Source organism: Agelaius tricolor, unplaced genomic scaffold (genome assembly GCF_023055355.1).
Source record: "Agelaius tricolor isolate 1412-34295 unplaced genomic scaffold, bAgeTri1.0.p SCAF_3, whole genome shotgun sequence".
Lineage (NCBI taxonomy): Eukaryota > Metazoa > Chordata > Aves > Passeriformes > Icteridae > Agelaius > Agelaius tricolor.
Window position 1 is genome coordinate 2,863,132 of NW_027269263.1, and position 23,926 is coordinate 2,887,057.

Below are 23,926 nucleotides of genomic sequence, written 5' to 3' on the forward strand. Positions count from 1 at the left end.
GTTCTGGAAGTAAAGTCCCTAAGGAAATGCCCCCACGGTTTTGGAGGGGTATGTATTCCCTCCAGCAGAGCTTCTTGACATGTAAACACAAGGAAGTGTTGGCTCCAGCACTATTTTAACCCAATTTACTGCATGATCTGTGATAAACAACTGTTTGAGAAGTTTTGGAATCCTGAAGGTCAGTTTTATTTACTTATCAGCCCTGAAAAGGAAACAAAGGGGATAGGAGTAGAAGGAAAAAAAAAAGACTGAAGCCAAATTAAATTCTATTTGAGGTGAATTTATTGAGTTAAAAAGAACCTGCCAGCTCCACCATATTTACAAAGGTTTTCAAGAGGATCTAGAGCTATTACTGCTACTGAACCACACGTTAAAAATGCATAAACAAACCAAATCAACCACATCCATTATGTTAAAAACACCATTTACCTTATAGGACTTTAAGGCACACTCAAACATAAGGAAAAATTGCTTCCCAATCACTGATCTCTACAGCAAGATTCTCATTTCTCCCTCTGATGTAGCTATGCCTGAAGGTCTTGGTGTCTGACACCTTGGAACTTGGTGTCTGTTCTTCAGTAGACATGGCTTATGAATCAGGATTTTAAATAAAAGGTTACTTGGAATTGCAAAGCATTAAAATAATCCTAAAGAGCAGAATGAAATCCCCAGTTGGTTCCATTTGATACTTTTGCAAGGTGTTATTGCTGCCAGATGTGCACATAAAATCCTGTCATCACTGTGGAGCCACAATCCAAGCAAACAAAGTCAAGCTTCCCAGAGCACTGTCACTGTTCACATCTCAAGCAGCACTGCAGAAACAGCACCTCCTGCAAACATCACACTGCTATTCTCTTCTTCCTGGCCATGACTCAAAGGGTGATTTCAGCTGCAATTAATGCTCCCTAAACTCCCTCATCCACCTTTCCATTCCCCTCTCCAACCACAGAAGAGATGATGGATTCTAAGGGGAGGAGAGAGCCTGTCTCCCAGCTCAGCTGGGTTCATTTCCAAGGATATTGCAGCTGCATGTCACATCCTGAAGCATTCTACATTCCAATTCCACAGTGCCAAAGGGATGTGGACGTGGCCTGTGTGCTCACACACCTGGATGCAGACAGCTCCCACTGGCAACAGGTGGCTCTGTTTACAAGCCTACAGTAACATTTAATTGATATTAAGCTTCACACATTATTTAATGTTTGGGGAAGAATTTACTCACTTGAGTGCCAGTGACCCTTCCCAGGGTTTTCACAGGTGAACTTTTGCTGATCAGCATGCTAACACTGTAACACTCACTTGGAAACTATCAACTAAGAGTCAGAGTTACTCTAAGCACAGAAACTAAAACCCCAGAAACTAAGCCAGTATCAAATCAAGTAGCAGAGAAGCTGCTAGTAGCATTTCAGAGGGGAAAAAAACCATAACAACCAAAAAACACTGAAATATGTCTCTTGTACAAAGAAAGATGAAACCTACCAGCTTTATGTTTAAAAAGAGAAACATGTAACTTTGTTTCTACTGCAAGGGCTACAAAAACAAAACCAAAGAGAAGCCCAAGCACCACTCATGCATGAGAAACTACCTTCTAGCAAGAAGTCTTTTATAGAGTATGTGCTACTCTAATGTGAGCTGGCATCAGACCTGCAAAGTCTTGCTCCACACGTCAGCAAGACTGTCAGAGGCACACCACACTGTCACACTGCTCTCTTCAAAAGAAAAAATCATCCTCTCACACTTACAAAGCAAGCTACAGAGCTTGCAGCTCCTCCAGGATTTCACAACTTTATCCTCATACCAAGGAAATTCCCATCAATACTGAGATTTGTAGCTGGGCCATGCTGAGAACATATTCAGCTCAAGCAGCACACACACAGGTGTCCCCCATGTTGATATCCAAGGTCAGACTCAGATGCTCAGGTGTTGGCACATTGGGTCAGGTGTAAACTTTTTATCAGTTTCATATCTGCAGGTAAGATTAAGAGCAAGTCTTCAGAAGTGGAATTACCCTGGTGCTTGTGTACATTGAGAGGACACCAGGCTGCCACAGCTGCTACACTGCATCCAGCCAGGGTTAACTGGTCAGATCCAGTGCCAAACACCCAGCAGGAATGAAGCTGTGATTGTGAGGAGAGGCTCACAGGAGACTCTTTCAGGCATGGCAGAATAGCTTTCCTTACCAGCAGGATGGCTGAAGGAACTGCATCCAGCAGCACTTGTGCATCTCTCCCAGCCCTTCAGAGAACTGGATACAGATAACGCCACATTAATGTTACTGTGGAACACATTTATCAAGATACCTTTTCAACTCAGGAAAGCTTAGAGTGGTTTTTCCTATGTCACTTTTGCTGAGGTGAGCAGGAATTATTTATCAACTGACTAAGGGGTGATGAAACCTCTGGTACACCTTACCAAAGTGTTTCAAAAGTATTCAGGTCCCTCACTAGGAGCTACATAATTTAAAAATTGAGCAGAAGAAAACCTTTGTGCTTCTTTTGTGGACTAAAGTCTGACTTAAATCCTATTACTGCAAGCCAGCAAAATGCAGTGATGCTAGGCTTTGCAAAGATGGTGGAGGCAAAGGGATTCCATCTGCATTCCTTAAAAACCAAATAGAGTGTAAAAAAAGATAACTATGATAACTAGTAGTCAGAACATCTCTACAAAATTCTCTGGACCATGAACTGGCCACAGAAGACTCAAAATAACAAAGGCAGAGAGTTGTCCAGCTGAAGGTGGAAATCCACTGAGAACAAACTGACACAGCTACTGTGACACAGAAAAATCCTAGTTGGTAACAGTGACATTTTTATCAGTGACAGTTTTAATGCCTATAACATCCTGGACTAAATTAGTCCAGTAAGCTGGTGCTTTTCTCCTTAACAGACCAGGACTGATTGTTGTTGACACCAATATCACATCCCTTTATTTCTCCACTGGGCCATCCTCAGTGGTGGATCTGGGGCAGGCAGCCCTGCCAGTTTCCTTTACCTGAATCATCTCCTCCTTTTCCAGTATCAAAAACCACACTGCAATCTAAATTCCAGTTTTTGAAAAGGCAGAGGGGTAAACTACCAACCTGAGACTCAACAATTGTCCCTTCCAAGTATTTAGTGCTTGAAATTGAGACATTCACACAGTGCAACCTAGCAGTCATACATACATCATCACTCACTACCACACTGAACACAGCTGCGTTAGACAGTGGGATTTAACTTCTCAGCAGATTTCACTTTCCCTTGATCTTCCACTTTTTTGATGGCAGCTTGGATAGCTTCTTGATCACCCAGAAACTGGTGAGGGCCCAGAGGGTGCAAATTCTCATCAAGTTCAAGAAGTATGGGCACACCAGTGGGGAGGGTGACGTTGATGATGTCCTCGTCAGAGATGCCTGCCAAAGAAAAACAAAACAGAGTTACACCTCCAGCTTCCTCACTGCCTCCTGCCTTATTTCTGAGGTTACCCAGTCTCAAAACAGCCAAGGACACCTTCCAGCCTCCATGGACACCACCAGCCACTCAAGGGTCAATTCCCAGCTAGTCCTTTAGGAACAGCTGAAAGAGAGAATTCCCATCAAGGTGAAGACATTTCTTCACTTGTTAAGCCTACACATGTGAAATAAACAGGAAGAGATTGCCCAGGAGACTACACTGTTCCTTTAATTCAGGACATGGAGTACAATAGGCTCCCCTCCATCATTTCCCAACTCAAAGATGGGATCCCACACATGCTACTCCAACATGAAACAACCTCTGCTACACAGCCCATATAGACTCTTAAAGAGGCAGGGTAACAAGGTTAGCTTTTCTCTTAAATTTTTTGGGCAACTCCTATCACACAAACTGTCACAAAAATCAGTATTTAATTCTACTTGTGTGAGAATCACTCTTTGCCCACATCTGATTTCTCACAACCAAGTCCACAGTACTGTTCTCAGAATTCCTACATACAAGATATTCATTTTCATTTTCAAATGAGGGGAAGAAAAAGGAAGCAGAAAGTCAACTTGTACTTGGAGCATTCCTCTTTTTTCCCCACTTAACTAAAGGAATGTGTACCTGGAAAATAATATTTATGTTATGCAGACATGTAATTAAAATACTCTGGGCTCTCATCTCAATGAAATTGCTGGTTATTTTTATATCAAACACACATCCAAAGCCTCCAAGTGAATTTCAAGACCAAACATCCTAGTAAAGTTTCCACACAAAGTCTAAATAATTGCATTAAAAGGAGTGACTGCAAAGATATTATCCCTCAAAAAAAAAAAAAAATCAGGCAAAAGAAAGCTGGAGTCAGTGGGAATGTCAAGATTTCCTTTTCCCCCCCTTTTTGGAAGCACTGAGGTCCCAGCAGCAGCCTGCTGTTGTGAAGCAGGGCAGATTTGGGTAATTCACTCAGAAAATGCACACCACGAGCTTCTGAAGTGATGACACCATATGAACCAGACCAAGGTGCACCAAGCAAACATCCTCCTTGAGCAGCTGACAAAACAGATGGTCCTGAGAACACAGGGGTGTAAATTTACCAGAGATTTGCACATTAAGTAGAAAAGCAGAGCCATCACATTAACAGGAAAACACACGAGTCAAACAACTCAGCAGCAGTGGGGTGACAACAGGCCAGAAAAACCAGAATTGCTCATGAGGTGAGGATCATGTGCCCCTGCCCAGAGACTGCACCAGCACCCAACTTTTGCAGTGCCCTATTCTTGCTTTATGCTCAGCACTTGGGTGAGCCCCAAGTTCCAGAAGGGCATGGAGCACCAGAAACAAACCTTGGCAAAGAACTTACACCTTGTTACATACTGAGCATCAGTCCATTGAAACAAGTCACACTCAGACAGCTCAAGCACTTCTTGCATACAAGGGACAAGTAATTCACCTGGTGTAGGCCACAGAATCAGACCTACAGGGGAAAAAACCTCAAAGAATACCTCGAATTTAAAAATGGTGCAGAAATAGATGGGAAAAATACTGCATCCATTCACCAGGCACAAGCACTGTTCTCAAGGACTTGGTTTGCAAAAGAAGCAGCCAAGCTGCCTGAGCTCTTATTCCAAGGATTCTGAAGCATTAGATTTTAACAACACCCACATCTCCATGTGTATTCCCAGAGAATCCATGCCTAGGAAGTGTTCTGACCACCTCCTAAGTTCAGTCTCCCAGACTAAACCATTCAAATACATACACAGCAGATGAAGTCATGCAGGAGAGTTTAGGCTAACCACATAATGTGGTCAGGAGACATGATATTTAAAAGTTTCCTCTGGAGATGGATTAAACAAAACTAGCTGTAGCTACACGGATTCAGAAATGGATTTTACTGTTTTTACAGAACACGGAGTGACCACAATGTCAACTAGTATTGATTTACAAAGCAAAACAGTGCAGCCTAGGATAAACACAGAGCAGCAAACATGATGGTTTTCTCCTCAGGAGTTTTCCTCATAGAGAAGTGCAGCCCCACAGCCAGAAGTCTGGAAACACAAGCTGAAGTCAGATGAAAACCCTAAAGAAACAACAGTGCCTGTTGCTGTGTGTAGCATTTCTGTTTTTCAGGAAGCAAGAAGCTGAGCAGGCTGGTCACACAAGCTCTTTGGTTGCAGAAGAGCTCACCAGAACACTCCCCAGCCAGCAAAGGACACACCTTGGACAGCAAAGGGATCACACCTTGCAGCAGCAATGGCTGCAGTGTGAGCTGACTGCTATCCAGTTACTCCATGTGCTGTAACCAGAACCAGCTGACCTTTTCCTGAGCTCCATCTGAGCCTGCCTGAGTCACAACCCAGCCCATGGCACAGGGAAGAAGGGTGAAATCAGGGCAAGACCTCAACTGCTGACTCCAAGGTGCAATGGTAAATAAGACCACAGAAGAAGCAACATGCTTCCCTTCAGTTTAATGCCAAAGCCCGGGTCTCAGCACTGTTGAAATACTGAGCTGCTGGAAGCAGTTTTTACCCAAGGAGGTTTAAAAACCAGGTCCTACATATTTATAGTTGTGAGAACCCACAGACATTACTGACTTCAGTACTTACTCAGGATGACTTCCTGAGGAGTCCAGATGAAATGCTGCCTAGGCAGCTGCACTCCTCAAGTGGCCATCTGCCCTGCTCTGTTCCCAGGACACCTGAGTGACCTGACACCTACTCTGCTCCTCACCTGTACAGCAGGGAGCAGTCAGGCACAGGAGCACTACAGTAACTTGGTACAGCACCTTTTAGAAAAGAGACCTTCCAAAATCACATTCAGAATTCCTGCCCAGCTCACTTATCCTCCATTTAACCAAACTGGGTAACCAAACACACAAATTGGAAATATCTCTGGGCAAGCTTAAGAAATCACCTTCATGTGGTAGCCCATGGAGTGTTTTCAAATATTTGGACCTTGCAAATGTCCTACAGAGACAAACCCCACTGATTTTGAGCACTACAGCATTTTCAGAGGGGCTGGTTCAGCTTCCCCTTCCCTCTCACCTGTTCTTACCAAGTTCCTCCCTCCTATTCTTATGGTCAGAGGAACCCAAAACCCACAAGAGCTGTTGAGAATAACAACACCCTCCTCTCTGCGTGCCCAGATGATTCATCCAATAAAAGATCATACACAAGATCAAATGCATCAATTGAGCCACAAAAGTTTGTTTAATACTAGTGCTTTTTAATTGAGTTCTAAATCAGGTCATAGCATCCCATATGCTTAATGAAAACACCAAACCTTTAGCCTAGTAATGTAAATATTCAGAGCCACTTTCTGCCCTCCCTGCAGGCTGACAGAAGATCTAACTTCAACAGGGCAGAGGAGGGAAACAAGCACAGTGTTAGAATCTGGCTTTTGATCTGACAGATTTGCACCTTGCTGTGCAAATTTTAAGGCAAGAAAGAAGGGTGGGCTACAGCCATGGCTGTGGTATATAATTTACATTTGTTCCACTCATGTCTGCCAAGACTTTCTGTCTGTATTAGGTTTGCACAGCCAAGCTTTAGTGGCAGGGGACCACAGTGGGGCACCAAAAAAGAACTGTGGTGGGTTGGTGGTGTGGCTGGACACCAGGTGCTCACCAAGCTGCTCTATCACTCCCATCCTCAGCTCAATGGGTGGGGAGAAAAGATGCAAAAATAACTTGTGGGTCAAGATAAAGGCAGTTCACTAAAACACAAGTAGAGGCCAAGCACTGAAGCAAAGGAAAACAAAGGATTTATTCTCTGCTTCCCATCAGCAGGCAATCCAATCACTTGCCACTAATCAGAGCTTCAGTGTGCAGAGCTAGTGCTTCAATGCCATCACAAATGCCCTTCCCTCCCTTCTCTCAGCTTTCCCTGCTGAGCAGACATCATAAAGGCTAAGGAATATCCCTCTGGTCAGTTTGGGTCAGCTCTCCTGGCTATGTCCCCTCCCAAGAGCTTGCCCAACCCCAGCCCTGTAGGGGATAATGTTGGAGAGACATTCCTGATGCTGTGGGAGCAGCAGTGGCCAAAACACAGGCCAAGGTCATTTGTAAAGAGGCCCAGCAAGCTCACAAGAAATAAGCAGCAGAAGCACTGATCAAAGACTGGGGGAAATGTCAGGGAGAGCCAGACCATCTCATTTCAAGACCACTGAGTTTTAGATCTCAAGCTGTTTCCTGCAGCTGCACTCACAACACCACACTCACATAAGCAGTATTTCCTGAAGAAGGATAAGCAGCAAAATCAGTGAAATAATCTTATTAAGAAGGCCTCAACACAATCCACACCAGCTCCAGCATGTAAATTATTGGAATACTACTGGAAATTCTAGAATCAGGCATTCCACAAACCTTGTTTTGAGGTACCTGATACCAGTGCCCAGGGTTAAATGGCTGGGAAGAAAGAAATGTTGAGACAGCCCACCAGTCCTTCCTGATAAATCAGTCCATTGGACTTGGTCTCCAGTCAGCACTTGGGCAAGGTGGTCACAAGTATTACATTAATATCTTCATAAAGAAACACTATCAAAAGGGTTCAATATGAAGCACTGGTTATTAGATAAAGAGAAAACTATCCTCCCCCAAAGAATTGAGAAAAAACACCTGCAAATAGATCCTGTGCATCCAGAATGCTCATTTAGCGTGACATATTCTACAGACATTTCATACATCTTAATGAGGCCCACTCTGTGCAATGAGAAAACAAGAACAAAATCCAAACCCACAATCAAAGCCTTTTGAGCATGATACTGTTGCTCCATGCAAGTAGAAAGCAGAACTACAGTTCCAGCTCTTTACCAATTACTCAGAACAAGGAAAACACAGATTCAGAGAATTGCAGTCCTGCTTCAAGAAAATACCTCCTTGAAATAGTAACTTCAAGGGATACTCTGTAGTCTTTTAGGAAAAAAAAAAATCAAATTGACACTAAAACAATTAGTATTGTTTCACCAGATCCAGATGAATGAAAACATTCCTATTTTCTGCCATTTAAAGTTTGATCTACATCTTCCAAGATCAAGTTAACACCATGAGTAAGACATCCAAGCAGCCATACAAGATTGCTGCTTGAGGCATTCAGAACCTAGTTATCAAAATGCCAAAAAAAAAGAAGAAAAAAAAAAAGAAGAAAAATAGTTCCAGCTAAGCTGGAGAGGCTTAGAAAACTCCATTGAAGTGCAGGACACACTAATCTTATAAAAAAGAAAAATCCACAAAAACACAGCCCATCTCACACAGTGGGTGCTATAAATACAGTAGACTGGCAAAGTTTAAGCACAGCTGAATGAGGTCCAACTCTAGCAGGGTTCCAGAGCAACTCACAACCTTCCAGCAGAGAAAGGGAGCCAGTCAGCAATGCAGACAAGGAATGTCTTAGATCCAACTAGATTTAGGCCAAGGGAAAAAAAAAAAAAAAAAAAAAAAAAAGGGAAAATAAACAACAAAGGTAGATTGTAATACCGGGGGTCTCAAAGCTCTGTCCATGCTACCCTTCAGGCCAGCTCTTCAGAAATCCATTCTCCACTACCTAAAGGGCAGGAGAGCCAAGCAGGTACCTGCCAGTAGTTCCTGTGTGGGAGCTGGGGTAGCTCACCAGATCCTCTGCCAAGGACTGCTCACATTTCCCTTTGTAAGTTCACATTTCCCTATGTAAGTTCACATTTCCCTATGTAAGTTCACATTTCCCTATGTAAGCACGTGCTGGGAGGGTGAAAGTATACTGCAAGACAAAGGACAACTCTATTACACCTTGAGTATGGGCAGTCCTGGAAGAGTTACACAGAGTTGGCAATTGTCCCAAGGTTCTGCAGCACTGCTCCTCCCTGATCTCAGTGCAGCAAGAAATCCAAGTGAGCTATGCTAACTCCAAAGCAACCCTTCCCACTCCCTGAGGCTGCCAGCCCCTGTTGCAGTCTCACCTTCTGGGCACAGAAGGTGGCCCAGGATCTCTGCTGGAACCTACACTCAGCTGTCACCATTTCACCCCCAAAGGGCTTGGCCAGCATGGTTTCATGGAGCTGGTTCAGTTCTTGGGAGGCAGGGAAGTCCCCAGATCCCCTTTCCCCTACTTCCTTTATCATTTCACACAGTGTGGACAACCACTCTGACCACATCATGGAACTGACTGAACCAGCCCTTCCTCCTTCATCCATGATCTGCACCCCAGGATTCACAGCCTCTCCAGTCTCAGAAGCCATTTGCACCTGCTCATTTCACAGCCTTCAGACTCCTCATGTCCTGACTGTTCCAGCATGGCCAAATGCAAAAAGTAATCAGCAGGCAGAGCCACAAAACACAGGATTTTAAAACTAAAAAAAAAAAACAAAACCCTGAGTGGACACAATCCAGTCTGTGCATATTTGTAACTACAACTGTAGCAGGCTGCCTTCACACATATATAACCACTGAATTCTGCTCTACCCACAAAGAAATTAATATAGTTCGAGGATGATTAATAATTAATTAATATAGTTTAGGAGAGCCTAGAAGTCAGGAGATGAAAGAGGAAGGGAGGAAAGACTCTAACAGCAAAAAGGATGGTTTTTATCATAAAGCCAAAAATAAATCATTTTCAAGACCAGTTCTGGGATTTTCAGCCCAGGTAAGACTTGTTGGAGCAGGACCAGAAGAGAGCCACAAAAATGAGCAGAGGGATGGAGCACATCTCCTGTGAGGAAAGACTGAGCTGGGACTGTTCAGCTTGGAGAAGAGAAGGTTCCAGAAAGACCTCTAAGAAAGATGGAAACAGACTTTTTAGCAGGGCCTGTTGCAATAGGACAAGGGATGATGGTTTTAAACTAAAAGAAGATCCTTTCAGACTAGATATACAGAAGAAAGTTTCTATGATGAAGCTGGTAAAACACTGCAACGTGCTGCCCAAAGAAGCAGCAGATATCCCATTCCTGGAAACATTCCAGTCCAGCCTGAACAGGACCTGATCTAGCTGAAAATGTCCCTGATCATTGCACAGGGACTGGACTAGATGGCCTTTAAAAGATCTCTCCCAACACAAACCATTCTGTGGTAAATCAACAATCTTATGCTAAGCTACCAACTTGGCTGTTTATTGGGATGCATTTTCTATATTGGGATATACTGCAGTATTTGCACAAGCTTTAGCAAGTGCCTATTCTCTGCAGAACTTTGTCACATAACTTTTTCAGTAAAAATTATCAGGGTGACCCATTGAAGTAACAACATCTTCCACAACCCAAGCCAGGCACTTTTATTCTGCTGTGTTACAGCAATGCTTTTTTAATTAAAGATGATTATCACAAACCTGACAAAGCAGCTGAAAAAAACCCCAAAAATAATGTGATCCTGCAGAGTTTTTGTCTATCTAAACCAATCAAAAATTTTGTTTGAATACAGTAGTTTTAAATGAACAATGAGAAATAAAATGAAAGCATCTGGCCCTTTCCTAAGGAATTCTCTCCCTGTGGAAGGAATTCTCTAAGGAATTCCTAAGGAATTCTCTCCCTGTGGCCACAGCTCTCTCCACAGAGAGCAGCAGGCACAACTCTCTCCCAGGACTTTTCCTGGGGAAGGCAGTGAGAAGCTCAGGGAAGAAGAGAAAATCATTCTTATCTCTACTTGCTGCTCCTGTTGTTTTGCACGTGTGGAATGTGTTAGGGAGATTGTTTACCCAAAGTGATTTGGGTACTGGACACTGGTGAAGGTTGTTTTGCTTCCTTGGCCAGTTGGGTCAGAGCTGTGTCCTGTCTCAGACAGTCATGGGTTTTTCTTTAGTACAGTGTCTCTTTGGTATAGCATTAGTGTGATATAGTATAGCTTAATGAAGCAATTGTTCAGCCTCCTGAATTATGGAGTCAGAGCACATTATTCCCTGACTGGGGGATCACTATACTCTCCCCTTTCCACATCTCCCAGTTTGCTTCCTTGACCAACTTTCTACCCCCTCCTTGGAGACCACAGACACTCTTACCTTGCCCAGGTAAGTAATATACACTACAGAACAACACACAAAGCTCCAAGGCATTGAGCAAGGAGGAGAGGGGAAGGCTAAAACAAAGGCCCTTACCTTCCACGTGCTTCAGCAACGCCCTGCTGCTGTTGCCGTGAGCAGAGATAAGAATCATTTTGCCACTTTTCAGTTCTGGCACTATCTTTTCGTTCCAGTAGGGAAGGAGTCTATCAAGCACATCTTTGAGACTTTCAGCCTTTGGGAGGTTCTCCTGAGAGACATCACTGCATTTGTAGCGACGGTCATTGTAGATCTCGGCGTAGTAGGGGTGAGATTCAGAGATGGGGGGTGGGGTGACATCGTAGCTCCTCCTCCAGATCTTCACTTGCTCCTCACCGTGGTTCAGAGCCATCTCTGCCCTGTTGAGCCCAATCAGGGCTCCATAGTGACGCTCGTTCAGCCTCCAGGAGCTCTGGATGGGGACCCACTCCTGGCCCATCTCCTGCAGGATCAGCCAGGCAGTCTGGATGGAGCGGCTCAGCACAGAGGTGAAGACGAGGTCAAACTCGAAGCCCAGGGCTTTGAGGTGCTTGCCACAGTTCTGAGCTTCCTTTATGCCATCACTGCTCAGCTTCTGGTCCACCCAGCTGCAGAAGCGATTCTCCTTGGTCCAGGCTCCTTCCCCATGTCTCAGGAGAACGAGCCTGTACTTTGCCATTTTGGCTGCAGCTTGGCACAGAGGGCAGCTGGTCTGGCATCTAACAGCGACACATCTGGACAGAGACACGAGACAGACACATCAAACATCCCACAGATAATGCAGTACAAGTAGCAATAAGGCAGTGAAAAGTAAACAACTATCAGAATCAAAACAAGCAAAGCAACAGTGTCTGCTGAGTGTGATTTTACAACTGAGAGTGGGAGGAATTCCAAACCAGGAGACCTCATGTGGCAAGGAAAGTGCCACCCTTCACCCAGCTTGTTGCAACTAGCCTACTAAAACCATTGATTAGGAGCAGATTTGTACAAGCTGTTCCAGCCTACAGTTTCCCTCAAGTACTTAAACAGAGCCTCACTCAGTATCCCAGGCTCACAGAGCAGCAGATCTCCCTCACTGGGGAACTCTGAGGTGCCCCATGCAGCTGGAGCCCACCAGGCCTGTCCAGATCCTCTCTGCTCCGAGGGAATGCAGGCACGGAGAGCAGCTGTGGCCCTCAGCCAGAGGAACTGCAGAGTGGGACCACAGCACTGCAACTGGCAACACACAAAACTTTATCAGCTTTTCTCAAAGGAGGTGTCAACACAGTCACACTCTGCATAATTTCCTCATATCCCCCATCCTGTCCTGTTAATTATGCCAGTCTATGCTTGACTTTTTTCCCCAGGCCACCTCCTCCATCATTCCTCCACACTCAAGTGTGACAACACAGATACTCTGGGATGCAATGTACAGCCAGTGAGTCCTCATTTCACTGAATCCCCAAGTGACCTCACAGATTATCCCATCCTCTTCCTGACTTTCAAGTCTATTTCTCCTCTGCTGTCTGTGAATTACAATGCCAGATTCTTAGGCAGCAGGATTAATGTTTTTACTTTTGGAGTGAGCACAAAAAGCCTGTTTGCTGTCCTCATTAAGTCAGACAGCCACACATTCATAAGGTCAAACAGCACCTTTCTCTTTTTTCTTTCAAGCAACACCACCTCTGGATTGTCTTCAATGGTAGATACCTTTTGACCACACACCCAAGGGTCTGCCAAGGTGGGCCAAGATCTGCTAGCAGACAATGGGATGCCTGAAAGACCCATCTAACACAGGACTGCAACCCTGAAAACCCCACTTGATCCCTCTGACCTGAGACAAGGCTGGATAGCAATGGACAGAGCAGGGGAAAAAATATAAAAATACAACCCTCTGCACTGGGGGACTGCTGTACCTCAGATGAATATTAAGTGCTCTCAAAACCATGGGCAGTGGGAGACTGAGCTTTGATTTCTGCACTCCCAACCTGGGGCTGGATTTCCATGACACACTGAAGGAGCTCCCCTCATCTCAAATCAGTTGGAGCTGCTTCAGTCACACTCCAAGAGTCTCAAATTCAGGCGCTCTGTGACCCTGAATTAGGTCAGCAGGATGGGGTAGGCCCATGCATTCTGGGTTTTGGGAAACTCCCAGCACAATACCAGCATTCATTTTAACAGGCTTTCAAAAAAAAAGGGTCTAGAAAAGTTGAATTCATTAACAGACTCAGGAATCTGATCTTGCTTGTAACAGCAGCTTAGTCCTCCTCTAATCTTACATTAAGACAGAGTCTACATCACACAAGGGCACTCTGCAAACCCCCCCCAGTGCTGATTTCTGCCTAATGGCACAGCTCAGGATTAAAAAGCCTTTGAGGCCTGACATTCTTACAGAATATCAGGAGGTATTGTTTGAAACCCAACAGACAGCTGAAAAATACAAAAGAAAGTCTCATTTCATGTGAAGGCAGGCTGAGATTTGTGTAGGGCAAGAAACGTCTCAGACAAAATCCCCTGCATGGTCCATTTTTTCCAGTCCCCATAATCAGCTGCACTTTAAGCAAAGAAATCAGTTATTGCTAGGATTCAGGTGTCACATCAGATCCAACACTAAGCTGCACCCTGTAAGATCCTAGATTTATAACAAAAACAAGTATTTGACAGCATTTCCACCTAAAGCAACTGATCCTTACTCAACATACCACAAATACAATTAAAAAATTGCAGTGTGTTCACAGCATGAGCTACTACACATAAAATAGCTGCAAAGAAAGCTCTATCTCTGCAAATACTTCTTTATTCAGATTAATTGATTCTGTTATCCACAGGAATAGATTACATAATCTACAAAACCAAATTAAGACCCAACAATAGGGGTGATGCACCTCTTTGCCAAAGTTTAGTTGGCATTTTAACCAAAAGCAATAGAAAATTTAGTTACTATAAGAGATACACTTACACAGAGACCAAATAGTATCTGGGTGTCATAAATTCCAGTTCACTTATATAAAACATTAGGCAGAAGCACAGTTCTCAAATTTAGAAAGAACTACCAAGTCACAGTGTTGTTTGAATATCAGTCCACTTCTGGAAGCATTTAAACTAGAAAGCCTTAGAGCAACACATGGAAATAATCCTACTCACCTTTCCTACAGCAAAGGAACAACCTACACAAATCCCAGCACAGGCTCAAGAGCTGCTTTATACAGAGGCCAGCACAAACTCCTGGCTGGTTACCTGCAGGGAAAGAATAAACACCAGTGCTCACAGAAAGAGCCCACAAGTGCAAATGGCCATGCCAGCCACCGTTTGCTCTCAAAGCTGCTGAAAAAATAGAGCACACACCACTTGTATGGGCTGGAAAAGCTACCAAATGCCTTCTCCCAAAAAGATGCCAACGCACAGCTCCTGTATTTCCATCAAGGGAAAATTTCTGCTCTCCCACATGCCCGGGGACATCATTTGCTCCCCAAGATTTGTTTACACTGCAATTACCGTAGGTTTAGTGTGCAGAAATCTACCAAAAGCTCTGGGGGACCACGGAAGATACCGACAGCAGACCTGGAGCCAGCACAGAGGCACTGGAATAGGCTGTCCAGAGACGCTGTGGGTGCCCCATCGCTAAAGGTGTTCAAGGCCAGGCTGGTTGGAGTCTTGAGCAACATGGTCTAGTGGAAGGTGTCCCTGCCCATGGCACGGGGGTGGAACTAGATGGCCTTTAAGGACCCTTCCAACCCAAACCCTTCTACGGCTTATTCTACGAGAGAACAGAAACCCAGAGCCCCAGCTCAGCTCAGCAGAGCAGCGCACAGTGCTCAGGATAACATCTCACACCGGCGAATCTCTGGGCCAAGCACAGCTTTAAGGTCTAACACCAGAGGCGGCCACTTCTAGGGCTCCTGCTCCAGCCGGGACGAGCTCATCCCTTTCCTAAGGCGTCCCTGAGCGGAGCACCTGCGTGTCCCAGCCCTCCCCGAGCACGGGGGCTCGGCCACAAGCAGGGCAGCACCTCCGGGACCCGCGCAAACAAACACAGACACGGCCACGGCCACACAAACACGGACACGGCCACGGGCTCGCAGGGACGCGGCCACGGGCACACACGGCCACGGTGCCCCGCGGCCACCGCCCCCTCGCCCGGGGGACATCACCACCATCCCTCCCTGGAGCGCCGGAACAGCCCCGCAGAGGAAACCCCCCCTGAACCCAGGGCCGCTCCCCTGCCCGACCCCGAGCCCCCGGGAATTACCGGGCTGACGCCGCGCCGCCTCACGGGGAGCGCCGGAGCCGCGGCCGGGCCGGGCCAGGGGCGGACCGCGCGTCTTATTGCGGCCGCGGCGCCTCCGCGCCCGCGAGAGCGGCGCGTGCTGATTGGCCGGTCGGGCGGACGGGCAGCCGGCTCAGCCAATGGGCGCGGCGCGGGGCGGTGACGCGGTGCCCGGGGCGGGCCGAGGCCGGTGCTGCCGTGCCCGGCGGGGCTCGGGGACACCGCGGCCATCGCGCCCCTCCGAGCCCGGCCCCCGGAGCGGGTCCGTGTGCCAGGGATTCCCGCAGGGATGCTGGGTACCCCCGCCCGTCCGGGCACGCAGAGCACGACGGGAGGCGTCCAAACCTCCCGAAACCACTCTAGGACCTTCATGTTTTGGAGAAAAGCAAGGGGCCAAATTCTAATTACTCATAATGAAATCAGTAGCCAAAAAAAAAAAAACCAAAAAAAAACAGACGTGAGTTTTCGTAAGGATCATGTAGCTCCCTCATTCCCGTAGGCTATAATCCTAATCTGAAGTAAATAAAAACAAGTAGATGGAGCAGCTCTGGTTCAAAACAAGAAGGAAGTAGTGTAGGAAGGCAGTGTCCTTCTATTGCCATAGGTCTGATTTTATTTCTAAAAATAAGCAGGGCACATCTTTCATACCACATCAGTCACATTTTCTTCTCTAAATGCTTACCCCTGAACAGACGCAAGGTAAAGCTCAGAGGGCCGCAAACTGGATGTACACCAAATGTGCTCTGTCATCCTTCCCTACAGGGAACAGAGGTGATCTTCCCTTTTTAATAAGTTAAAAAGATAGTGCATGAAAATAAAAGATGCGGGGTTCAGATTCTGATAGGAAAAAGTGACAGGAGTAAATTTAAGAAAATTTGGGGCAGAGGTGTTAAAATAATGTCTCTAGTGTGCTGTGAGGAGAAATGGTGTCTAACTTTAGATTTATAGGGCTATCTAGATGCTAAGATGTCAGTGGGAAAGAAGGCTAATCCAGATGAAACCTGCTTTGCTGGGCTCACAGCACTGTGTGCTAAGAGTGGCCAGGCTGCTGGTGAGCAGCATCTGCATCTCTTTGGTGGCTGCTGCACTTTGTTCCTCATTTATTTGGGAAGCTCCAGAAAGCATTCTGCATCTCAGGGAAAATACTTTCAATGCCTTTCTTGATAGAGCTGTTCCTGACTTCACCACAGAACCACAATAAAACCTGCTGCTTCTGCAGAATATTTTGACTGGCTGTGCATTTTTCTTAACAGTTACACATAAAATCCTTTTCACCTCATCCACCAACTTGAATATTAACAGCTACCTTTCATTTCTGTCAGGTTTGTCTAGAGCATTAACCCAGTCCAGCCTGTGTAATTGAAGCAATGCTCAAGTTCACAGTGTGGAAGAGTTTAATTTGCCACACATCAGCTCAAGCTGGTGAAGAGAAATGGTTCCATATCCACATCCAGGTGCGCCCAACCACACACCTGCAGTCACCATGCCTTCAGGCAAACTGGTCTATTGACTTTGTAAGGAAAAGAGGCAAAGTTCCTAGAGATAGAGGGAAAAAATGTCTTTTCTTGAATATCAGCACTGTAAGAATACAATTAACAGAAAGAAACATTCTATGCCAATATGCAGTTGTGAGTGAGTAGACAGTAACCCATGCCCCAATCCAGGACCTCTATGGCCATTAAATACAGATTTTTGTCTCCTTCAGTCTTAGGCAAGACCATTTCATTAGCATGGCAAAAGCAGCCTAATGACTTTGATTCACATTTCAAAAAATCCAAGGACAGTAGAGTCCAAGCCACATCCCTGTGCGTGACTTCTTGCAGACAGCTACCCTCACTTGGCAGCTATTATCTCTCACACCAGCTGGGTTGTGTTTTTCAGGGTCTCTGCTCTGGAGCCCTTCCAGGCTGTTGCATTTAGCTGGAATGTTTGTGGCAGAATGAGTCCAGGAAACTCCCTTCCTCAATGCACAAACTTCTGCCAAGGCACCAGTGCAACTCTGAATAAAGGCCTGGAGCTGAGCAAGGCAGAAGCAGAAGAAAACAGAACTGGGAAGAAGAAAGGCTGATTAATGATTGATTAAAACAGTGACAAACAGGAGCGTTCTTCACTGATTATGCCCTTGGTAGTCTCTTACAGAATAGTTACTTTGTTCAAAGCCAGATCCAGTGTTTGCCACAGAGCATTGCAGACATACCCATTTTAATTTCCAGAAAACCCTCAGCTCTTTGTTTACAACTATTTCATGCACGATCTGTCTTCATTAATAATTTCATGCTCAAAATAAAGTTCTATAATCAAGTCCTTGCACTCTTTAGTAACCCTGAAACCCTCTCTCTGAAAGCTCTCCTGTGTGTTTTCCTACTGCATGAATTTGTCTCCTTTTCTAGACCCTCCCTATTCCCATTCTCTCTGCCACCCATATGTGTGCCCAGGGAATCCTCCCTCACCTTTTTCTGGGGTGCAGGCCCATTCATTTCCAACACTTGACATTTTTTCCCCTACAGAAGACCTAGATACTGTCTGCTATCCATGCTATTGTCTCACATTCCTATTCTATTGATTGTCACCATGATAATTTCTGAAAAATCCTCTTTGCCCAGGATTTTTTTCCTGGGAAGCTGAGAGGCCTCAGAAAAGAATGAAAACAATAATTATCTGATTTCTTGGGAATGTGGTCTGGAGATGGTTCACCAACAGATGCGTCTTTGATTGGTTCCACGTGAATTGTTTTTAATTAATGACCAATCACCATCAGCTGTATCAGACTCTGAGTCAGTCACGAGCTTTCATTATCATTCTTGTAAAGCATTCTGATTTATTCTTTATCTTTCTTTAGTATAGTTTTAGAATATAATATCATATCATATCATATGCTTTCTGAGAACATGGAGTCAAATTCTCATCTCTCACCTCATCCTGGGCACCTCATAACACCACAATTGAGGATGGCCCACTTCCACTCACAGACAAATTTGTACGGAGGAAGTTCTGGGAGTCTAACACACTACAAAGACAAAAACATCCTTACTGCCTCCTGAGCATTCAGAATTACAACTCTGTAAAATGACCCTGCCTAAATCCATCTCTCCACACACCTCTACACACCTGACCTCAGCCCGTAACACAAGGAAAATGAACCTTTTTCCTGGCAAGGACGTGCCAGGCTCCCCTCTCTCTGCTGGAGCCGCTCACCCCTCTTGCAGTACCCACACACGTGGTTCTTTCTCAGCATTTCCTTGGCTCGAGCTCACCTGTGCGTGGGGAATTTTTCATCACACACCTCCCCCTATTTGTCAACATATGACACCACCACATCTTAAACCCAGCCTAGGATTACCTCAAACCTGGGGGTGCACCTGACAGAGCCCAGAGGCACACCTTGCAGCCACCTAATTGCAATTTAAGCTCCTTAGCAAAGGCCCTTTTGCACCTTTTGTTTTACTAGTTTAGGCAGTGTTTGACACCTGCTTAATATTAATACAATGCTGCTTTAGTGTTTTAACACAGTGGGGCTTTCATCCTGTTTGGGTATGGAGGCAATACACAACTTCAGTAGCTTCTCTTTATATCAAAACCAGAAGTGTAAAGTCCATGTGAAGAGAAAATGAAGTATTCTACCTTTTTTCCCTTTTCTCTCTCTCTCTCTCTCCAACTGCATTACTTGGAGGGAAAATCTGTTAAAAAAAAAAAGATGCGTGTAAGCACTCTGCATTTGTCACCAGAATCAGAGCTTTAGTCTTTAAGTAAGTGCAGAAGTTTTTCTGAATCATTAATACCGAAAGAATTACTGAGAAGGAGGAAGAAAATACATAAAAGCCCTCATTATATGCAAAACAGATGGAGGGAAACTGCTTTGGGAGGCATCATATTCTAAACCTGAAGTGGGAACTGAATTTTTTATGTAATCCCAATGGCTAGGTACTGGTAATGTTATTCTGAAGTAAAAAAGGTGAATTCTGTCTGTTCTTCTGAAATACTAATTCAAAAAAAAATTATTTTATTTCTGCATATCCCAAGCTGAGAACATATGCATGGGAAAAAAGCTTATATTCTCTATGCCCTTAAAACCATTATATTGTCATCTTCAAATAAACACCTCAGCACAGCAGGTGCGTAGAACATACAATAAAGTGTGTGGAACACAGTGTTCTGAAGAAATCCTCATGAATATAGTTATAGTCTTCAAAAAATGCCTCTAAAAAAAGTTTTACAAGGTATCAATGGCTGGGAAAACAAAAATTTTTCTCACAATCAAAAGTTTTCCTATTTCTAGAGCCAGAGACACAATTTGAAGGTTTACAAGGTTCACTTTTAAACTTTGTGGGTTGGGAGAGTTTACATTTCAGATTTTGGGTTGGAGCATTTCACTGGTTTTTAGTCACAGTATTGTACAAATTAACTTCTTGTAGCAGCATCAAAAGCAAAGAAAATCCTGTGATTAATCTGCTTTTTTTCCCCCCATGATAAACAAAGTGCTCCAGACACCAGACGTCAGTAAGGAACTGTCTGGGAAGAGATAATTTTAAAGGGCTTTGAAAAAAAGAAAGCAGCAGGGTGGTGTCTAGTCGTGATAAGTTATTTTGAAAACAGACTGGATAGTGCTGATACTAGAGCATGATGACAGCACATAACAATCTGGGCAAATACAACCAAAAAGGGTAAAATGGGAACTTCAGTGTCATTGCAGAGAATGGTGAGAACAACAAACACACACCACACATACTCAAGTTCATGTGTATTAATGTCTTGCTATGAAAAATGAATGGTTCACCTCAAAAAAATTGTTCGAAAGTCTTTTACTTCCATGTTACAATGAACCTCACCTTCTGATGTGTGTGTAGAGTTATCTCTGTCTGTATTTATGATGTTTGTTTTCTCACAAACTCTCTACAAACCACAAAGACCTTTCTGGTGCTTGTTATGTTTCTGTCCATGGTATGTGGCTGTCTTGCATCACAGCAGTTTACAAAACAAGACTGGCTGAAGCTCAGTTTGGTTTTGAATGGAGCACAAAAATGAGCTTCCTACATAAGTCTGTCTATGTGTCATGGTTAGACAATATCAAGAGAAGGATTGAGTCACATTGTTCTTCTACTTTTACTGTAACTCCTCAGAATTCACTGGGGCTGCTCCTGACCGTAAAAAGCAACAAAATCAGGCCTCTCTTTTACGGGATTGTTTCCCAGGAAACTTTAGGAGTTATGTTGCTAAATAAATAGCTGTGTATCACAAGTTAATTCATGCTTCCTCCCCCTCCACCCCACCTCATTTCTTTAACAAAAAAGGAGCATGAGTGGAAAGTCAGACAGGACTAATAAATCATGCATGATGGAGAGTCAGAATATCCAACTTCCCAGCGTTTTTCAATTCTAATTTTCATCTGTTTTACTTACATGGAGAACCATTCACCTAAATAATTTTGTGTCTGACTTCCACTCTTTTCCTAACAGAATTAGTCTATTCCTCTATATTGTCATCAGATCTAGCTATCCATGGAAGGGCCAGGAAAAAAATATTTTGCCTGTAATTCAGTATCTCCTTTTTATCTTACAAAGAAAGAGACTTTTCTGCTTCAGCACTATCCAACATTCAATATTTTGGATGGGTCAAGTATATGTGTTTAAACATTCAGTATTGCTGTCCTTATTCTTCTCTGTACACATCTGCATCTGTAATGTGTCAAACAAGGGACTGAGCCAAGGTCAATACGAGGGATGTGTGAGGGACAAAATGGGCACTACGGTCCTGCCCTTCTTAAGAAGGAACTTGCAGAAGTAGAATACATCTGGCAACAACCTGTATTCTTTTTAGGGAAGGGTATAATGTCTCTGAAAGACACCACAAATGAGGCCCATGCTGTTGGACCAAGACTTCTCGCCCTTCTCAAAATACAGAAACTGTAGAGATGAATAAGCCACTTTATCTGCTCTTATGGTTGCACGTAATTTAGGGGGGACAGCTGGGAGCACACACAGGCCAAACCAATTCTCCTGATTTTCCTGGCTTCTGCAGCAGCCCACACATGGCCACCATCCCTTCCCAGCCCCTGGGGCTCCACACAGGTCCTGCTTGCAGGACAAGCAGAATCCCCAGCCAAGACCATTGCTGGAAGCCTCATGGTAGAACAATGTTTGGCCATGGCCTCCTCCCTGTCACATTCACATTTTCTGAAAAATCCCTTCGCCCAAGATTTTCCTCCTGGGAAGCTGAGAAGCCTTGGAGAAAAAGGAAAACAAATTTCTAATCTCATTTGCTTCTCCTGTATAGTGCTCACATGTGAAATGTGTTTGGAGATTGTTTAACCACAGGTGATTGTTTCATTGGATTCTGGTGTGAGTTGTTTTGACTCAATGGCCAATCAGTGCCAAGCTGTGTCAGGACTCTGGAGAGAGTCACAAGTTTTCATTATTATCTTTTTAACCTTCTCTAAATATCCTTTCTGTATTCTTTAGTATAGTTTAGTAGAGTATTCTTTAATATAACATAGTACCATAAAACAATAAATTAGCCTTCTGAGAACATGGAGTCAGATTCATCATTCCTTCCTACGTCTGGGGGCAACCCAAATACAACCTCTCTGCACATCCTGAATTCCTTCTGGAAATGACAGATGCTGAGAGTGCAGGAGCCCATCTGACCAACCCTAGAGCAGACCTGGAGCACAGAGTGCAGTAACTGCACAGCCATGGATTAGTGAAGGACAATGAGCCCAACTTCTGTGGCAATCACTGGACCTTTCACATCCCCACTAAATGTTCAGATTGCCCATGGGTCCTGCCATGTGACGGGAGAAACACCACATGAGGTTCTGCTCTCGTATTTACAAAACCTGAGTAACTCAGTCAGCTAAAACCATCTGGCTCCCCTGTTGTGTATGAGTTCAGGTTATAAAGCAATTTCTATTCAGCTCTAACTGTACAGATCCCACACTGGTATTTTTTCATGTTGTTCCTAATCAAGATGAACTCATTGGTTTTACTGCGTGCTTCGTTTTGTTTTGTTTTTCAAACATGAGGAAAATATTTCCAACACTTTTCAAAACTTTTGTGTTTTTTCAAATGGAAAACATGTCTCTTCCTCCACTCTTAGGACATTCAAAGCGTCCTTTTCCTTGTCAAAACCAGACATGGCTCACTGCTGAAACTTGAAAGAAAGCATGAAAATATTTTTCCATGAGAACAAGAGCCTCTACTTGGCAAGAAAAGTAGTCAACTGTTCTCTAAAGTGATGAGCTTTGGAAAACCTACAGTCTGCATATAGGAGAAAGGAAAATCCCATTCCTGTGATAACCATGCCTACCAACAGAACTGGACAGGAATGTAGGTCTGGGATGGGTAAATTTTCCATTTATAGATGAGATGGGTTTGGATGCTGGCCATGGTGTTCTTCCTATTTAATTGAGGTTGCCTATCCCCTCATTACAAAGCCCATTCTCCCACAGAAACAACTGAGAAGGTTTGGTCTGTGCTGATGCTTTGGTACCTGCTCTTTTTACAGGGCTTGACCTAGAGAAAATCAAGCAAAGTATTTGCCAGTCCCACATTAATCCACCTCTCCAGTCTGTGATCAGAAGGTTTCTTTTTACAAGTTAAAGAAAAGACACAAAAGACACTGACATGTTTCTGCTTCCGCAGCAACCAGTCCTGGCCTGTGCAAGGAAGCTGCAGTTTAATTAAACCATTTCAAAAGCTGATGCTGTTAAATTAATGTGAAGTCTTTAGGAAGATGGATGTTATTTTGCTGGAGTAGTTTCTACAGTTTTAACTGAAGTGGTAAGGAAGGGATTTAAGCTAAATCAATACACAACATACTTCAACTGATATGTGTCCAAAAAAGGCATTTGCATCAGCATAATGAAAAAGTGCAAGATTTTCATGTAGACAAGACTCAGAAGAAAATATAACTATATTATTCTTTGGGAATATCATGAACATGCCTTGTTTTGCCCTTGTCTGCTGTCAACACCTCCTCCACTGCCTCCAGGGGTCTGCTCCCCACTGCCTGACAGTTTTATTAACTTTATCTTCCTGTCCTGTTTGCCCTCAGGTACCCACTTTTTGGCAAGTTACACTTCTCTTTATCACCAAACCACCACCTCATTTGATGTAGTTCTCAAGAACTGTAGCTTCCTGCAGTTCTGCTAAGTTAAAAGGTTCCTCTTTAGGGTAGTTTCAACTTGGTGTTCCCCAGATTTTCCCCTTTCCTCTATTTGTAACAGTAAAAGTTACTCCAGCTTCAGAACACAACTGGCTGGGTTTTTCTCAGAACCC

General features: G+C 44.2%; 1 protein-coding gene across 1 annotated transcript; it reads right to left on the reverse strand.

The window, feature by feature from the left end:
* Nucleotides 1-259: 259 nt before the first annotated feature.
* Nucleotides 260-15,789, reverse strand: BPGM (bisphosphoglycerate mutase). The gene is made up of 4 exons (XM_071422132.1): nucleotides 15,636-15,789; nucleotides 14,531-14,623; nucleotides 11,486-12,141; nucleotides 260-3,391 (listed from the first exon to the last, which is right to left on the reverse strand). The coding sequence occupies exons 3-4, from the start codon at nucleotides 12,084-12,086 to the stop codon at nucleotides 3,198-3,200; spliced, it is 795 nt and encodes a 264-aa protein (XP_071278233.1). The 5' UTR covers nucleotides 12,087-12,141; nucleotides 14,531-14,623; nucleotides 15,636-15,789; the 3' UTR covers nucleotides 260-3,197.
* Between the last annotated feature and the right edge of the window lie 8,137 nt (nucleotides 15,790-23,926).

Coding starts and splice junctions, on each gene's coding strand:
- BPGM (XM_071422132.1), bottom strand. CDS start 12,086: ATGGCAAAGTACAGGCTCGTTCTCCTGAGACATGGGGAAGGAGCCTGG. Junction 3,392..11,485: donor GTTGCTGAAGCACGTGGAAG/GTAAGGGCCTTT, acceptor TTTCTTTGGCAG/GCATCTCTGACGAGGACATC.